General features: G+C 43.0%; 1 protein-coding gene across 1 annotated transcript in view; it reads right to left on the bottom strand.

Annotated features, from left to right (window-relative positions):
* Positions 1-5,457, bottom strand: part of PAPD7 (PAP associated domain containing 7) — a 27,016-nt gene that overhangs the window by 3,158 nt on the left and 18,401 nt on the right. Inside the window, exons 9-12 of the mRNA XM_015563123.1 lie at positions 3,662-3,788; positions 2,481-2,581; positions 1,643-1,815; positions 992-1,197 (exon numbers count right to left, since the gene is read on the bottom strand). Of these exons, the coding sequence (XP_015418609.1) occupies positions 992-1,197; positions 1,643-1,815; positions 2,481-2,581; positions 3,662-3,788 (607 nt within the window). The remainder of the gene's footprint in view (positions 1-991; positions 1,198-1,642; positions 1,816-2,480; positions 2,582-3,661; positions 3,789-5,457) is intronic.

Here is a 5,457-nt window from a genome sequence, read left to right as displayed (position 1 = left end):
AGGGAAAGAACCAACAGAGACACCCATAAGGCGCAGAGCCAATATAGGTCAACCATTCCAGGTCTGAGGCCCGGTTTGTGTTTGACTAGAACCTCACAAGATTTTGTTCTAAATCAGAAACATTTTATGTTCTGAAACCACAATCACAATATGAAGTATAGCTAGTAACCCAAGTCAGAACATTTCAATATTTATTAAGACCAAATAACAACTCGAAAACTACAGCCATCAGAGTAACTGTCCCTTGAGTCTCTGGAAACAGTCCATAGCAGCAACAGCCCGCAGCCGGCACCGAGGCAGGCGGTCCCTGCCCTCCTCCGTAGTTGAGGACTGCTCCTATTTCTGCATCACCGTTCCGTCACAGCACAGGGTGCTGGCGTGAAGCCTCAGACTTTCCAAAACTGCACTACTCACGTCTTAGTCCTTTGCCCCACAGACCACTGAAGAGTGTGACCCTCCTTGCACGTATCTATGTCACTTTACTAGTACACTCAATTATAACCACGTTGGAGAAACTGGCTTTACTCTTTAAAGTAAATTAATGTGATGGGTTTTATATATATACATATTCAACTGATATATAATTGGGAAGTTGAAACAAAATTTCGTATTTTGGATATTGTCTTTCAGACATCTAACTTTGTCTAAATTTAAAAAAGAGAACATATTCTAATAGCCAAAGTCCTATAAATATTGCCTGTGTGAAAACAATGTGAAAAGATCAAAGTGTCTATTACACTTGGTAAGAGTGTAAACTCTGTGATCCTCAGGGGAAACAGGGACAAGTGTCCATTTCTGCCTGAGGAAAGCATCAGTCCCTCTCTCTGACACAACCCAGGACAGTGGTCTCATGCTGGGTATCAATGTAAAGAATGACAGGAATTATATTCTATGAGACCCACAAATGAGGATAATTTCCTACGAGACAGAAATGTACTTTCCAGAGACCTTTAAAGTTCTTTTTCTAAATCAAAGTGTCAGCCACTCCTACACAGTTCCTAAGCACCTATCACAGGATGGGCACCAGTGGCCACATACCTGAGTGTTAGTTGTCATGACCAATGTTCTGGAAGTAGTGGACTGAGGCTTGCCACTCGGCATGGGCAAGGCGGTCGGCAAGCTGGCCAGCAGGGGAGTGGGTGCTTGCAGACTGAACTGGTAAACGCTGGGCGTTGTGCAGGGTGGGGTGTCGGAATCCTGTGAGCAGAAAGAACAGGGAGGGCTGTACAGAGGCGACTTCTTAGGGTCACGAAAGAAATGCCTGCAGCATGCTTGCTATGCAAGGTTGCTAGAATCCGTCCATTACTGCTGCTCAACAACAGGCAGCCCAAAGCTGCTCATATTTGCTTCATTTCAAAACTGAAGGAAAATGTAAAGGAAATACAGAAAGGATGCCTAGACTTAATTGTTTTATTTCCAAATAAGTTTTAAAAAAACTATTCAAGGAAGTCCACTGTAATTCTACCGTCAATAGCATTACCATTTACAAGGGGCCACATGGGCCACTGAGAATGAGGCTCACAGCAGAGTGGGGACCACTCACTGCAGACCTAGGGTGGTGTCACATACACAGAGAGAGTGATAAAAACTCCCTGCTATGGATGCTTTCCACAGACACAGACCTCCCAGCTGACACACTCACAATGTCACTTCCAGAAAGTGAAGACACGGAAGATGCAGACGAGCCCGAGGAGAGAAGCTGGGGGCAGGGCAGAGACAAGGTCAGGTGCTGGGTGTAGGGTGGCTCTGGGTCTCGGCGCTGGGGCTGCTCCCCATCACAGGCGTTTATTCGCTCTTTTATCTTAATTCTATTGTCTGTGGAAGGGAAAACACAGCCTAGGTGAGTCATTTTTCTAGGAGCGCAGACATGTGGGCCTGATGGGATAGCCACCAGCCACAGATGTGACTGAGCCTTAAAATGATGCTAATGAGGCTGACAAATTGAATTTCTAATTCTATTTAATTTTAATTAATTTTTAAAATTATATTCTAGTTATTAGAAAACATTTAAATATATTTGAAACAACTTGCTATGTAAAGAGTTTTCAACTATACATTTAATGAAATCTAAATACAGATCAAATATTTCTGGTGGAAATTTAACATGCTAATTGGGATATGCTATAAATATAAATACACACTGGATTTCAGCTCTTGTATGAAAGAAGGTTCCAAAATATCTCAATAATTTTTATATTGATTACATTTTGAAATGTTAGTATTTGAACACTAAATTGAATAAATCATATTATCATGTTTTACATTTTTTAGGCAGTTACTAGAAACTTTAAAATTCCATGTGGCACACATTATATTTCTTCTGCGTAGTGCTGACCTAAGTCTTATAGTTTTAAATTAAACTCTTAAAGAAAAACTAGGTATTTTTCTCAGTGTGAACAATGTCCCAGGAAAGAACTAAGGGGATACTCCTGCAGGAATGGTCAGAAGGTGAAAGGTAACTGACTAAATTAGTTTCTCACCAAGGTCGGGAGGTGGGTGGACCTTGCTGCCCCACTTCTCCTTGATCCACCGCCGGTAGTCAATCACTTCCTGAGTTACCTTGACAATTCTTCCTAAAGTACTACAAAAGGACAAGGAGGGACATCAATATAGCACAACAGGACTGTGAAGCCATGAACCCTTTTCACTGGCTACTTACACTTTTAACAAAATATTGCTTTGCTAAGTGAAATACAGGAAAAAAGCTAAAATAAGTTTTAAAAATACATGGCTTCTGATGTTTGAGCCTAAATGTACTTTGAGATCACAGTAGAGTAAAAGTGGATTCACTTATGTAGAAGTTCTTGAACCTAAATGATCTGCAAAAGACTATTTAAATCCTATGCCTAAGTAGGGAAGTCCACCCTCCTCACCCACCATGATCACAAAGGTCTAAAATTCCCACTTCCCCTGCACAGTAAGAATGGGAGACAGTGCACCCACCAAGGGCCCCAAAGTGCTGCCTGAAAACACTGAGTGGACTGAGGCACAAAACCCATGGCAGGTCTACCACCACCAGCGCTGGGTCTCCAAACCTACGTATTCCATAACCCGCCCAAGGAACAGAGCCAATGGCACTTTCAACTACCACTTGTGACAATCATACTATTCTTCTTTTCATTCCCTACTCTCACTTCTCTCTCTCTGTCCCCCAGTCCCACCACCTCCACCACAACACCATAATCTTCAGGCAAATATAAATATTTCTCACTAGAAGTAGTGTATATTATAAGTGTTCCAGAATGGAGAATGATGGATAGTTGTGCCTGAGAGAGAAGGGATGGGGCATTTGGACTGGGATACACATTCATGTAGAGCCGACTACCCAACATTTTGAAGACTCCCTCAGAAAAAAGCATCAAGTTCCAAAGTTTTAAAAGCCAGAATCACCTCCCCCAAACAAAATATTCGGGGGGGTGGGGGGTGGGGGATGCTAGCTCCTCAAGTAAGAAGTTTTCAACTCTTATCCTTGGATGAATCAAATAGAGCCATCCTGAATTCCTAAAAGGTCTTCCTTTTCTGATATTTTCAAGTTTTACTAAAATTTGATGGCACATACATTAGAAAACTTCATGGAAACAAACGACAGAGGCTAATAACGGTGCAAGGACCATACCCTTCAGCTGTGAACCCAACAAAGGTGTCGAATGACTTCTGTTACCTTTCCGAATCTCTGTTTGGATAGGACCTTGCAAGCGGTGACACAGCATGGCTGAGTACAATGTACGCGTAATCAAAAACCTGCTTCACCTGCATGGCCCCATAGGAGCTCCGGCCAACATCATTTCCTGAAACAGAAAGGCAGCTGTAAAACTCTACCAAACATTTGAGCCATTATTGATGTTTATTTTCTCATATAAAGTTATTCTGAATCGGGCCCTCACCACTCAAACATATCCAGACCCCCAGAGCTAAGCCAGATCACGCACCTGCAAGCACACTTTAGTTAATCACCACATGGCATCCCACGTTGTTCTTGAGCTGAGGGGCCTGATCTGCATCATCAGATCAGAGTCTACCTCCATGAACAGAGAGATGTCACTCACAGAGACGGAGTGACCATTTATGAAAAAGTCAAGTAACTCCCCAGGAGGCAAAAAAACACAAGTGGGCGAAAGCAGCAACCTGAATCAGGCTGCCATCACACTGACTGAGAGCACACTGACTGCAGCAGGCAATTAACCTGAGGCCCACAGAGCAAATCCTCTCGGATAGAATGTTCAGGTCTGAACTCTGGATCTTGGGTAGTAAATCAAATAAAGCTGCCACTGAAGTCACCAAGCAAGTCATAGTCAAGGAGCTTAACCTTAATTTTAATTTATATGAAATTTCTTCACAAGTCAGATAAGGATTTTTTTTTAGAAGCTGTATTCTGAGTATTGGAACAGTATCTTTTCCATACTTAATTATATAATACTAGAGGCCTGGTGCACGAAATTCATGCACGGGTAGGGTCCCTAGGCCTGGCTGGTGATTAGGGCCCATCGGGGATTTCCTTCCCCAGGCTGCCGGATGGGGCCTTCCTTCATTCCATGCTGCTCCTGGTGGTCAGCACACATCATAGCAAGTGGTCAAAGTCCCGAGGGGACAATTTGCATATTAGCCTTTTATTATATAGGAACAGAGGCGGGGTGCATGAAATTTAGGCACCGGGTAGGGGGCAGAGGGGGTGAGGGGTTCCCTCAGCCCAGCCTGTGCCCTCTTGCAGTCGAAGAGCCCTCAGGGGGATGTCTGACTGCCGAGGAGGTGGGAGAGGCTCCCACCACTGCCACTGCGCTTGCAGCTGTCAGCCGGCTTGTGGCTGAGAGGAGCTCCCCCTGTGGGAGTGCACGGACTACCAGGGGGAAGCTCATGCGTTGAGCGTCTGCCCCCTGGTGGTCAGTGCGCATCATAGCGACTGTTCGTTCCAGGTCGTTCAGCCCTTAAGGTCAATTTGCATATTACCCTTTTATTATATAGGATAACCTAGTGATATAGTGGAGTTTTTGTTTTTTAAGTACATTTTAGCAAACACTGAAGACAATGTTTAACTTATTCTGTGTTTAACTTACAAACATGGACAGATGATGAAAACCTGCCACACCATGCTGCCGGGAAAATCACTACTGAAAAGGCATGGCATAAATCATGGCATTTACGAACAACAGAAGAGTATGTTTTCTTTAAAAAAATTTTAAGAAATAAATTTTGTACCCCAAAAGCCATAAAACAAAAATCATCAAATATGAGGACATTAAATAAATATATATATAGAAGCTAAACAATAAAAAATACCAAACCCAAAGAACGTATATGCATAACCCATGGACACAAACAGTAATGGGGTAAAGGTCTGGGGGGAGGGCAGGTGGGGGGTGGAGGGGGTCAATGGGGAAAAAGGGGGACATATGTAACAAATCTTTCAACAATAAGATAGATTAAAGACACACAAACAAACAAAAAAAAAACAAAATAAGG

Source organism: Myotis davidii, unplaced genomic scaffold, assembly GCF_000327345.1.
Source record: "Myotis davidii unplaced genomic scaffold, ASM32734v1 scaffold135, whole genome shotgun sequence".
Taxonomy (NCBI): domain Eukaryota; kingdom Metazoa; phylum Chordata; class Mammalia; order Chiroptera; family Vespertilionidae; genus Myotis; species Myotis davidii.
The sequence above is the reverse complement of the archived record's forward strand: the minus strand, read 5'-3'. Positions and strand labels throughout refer to the sequence as shown.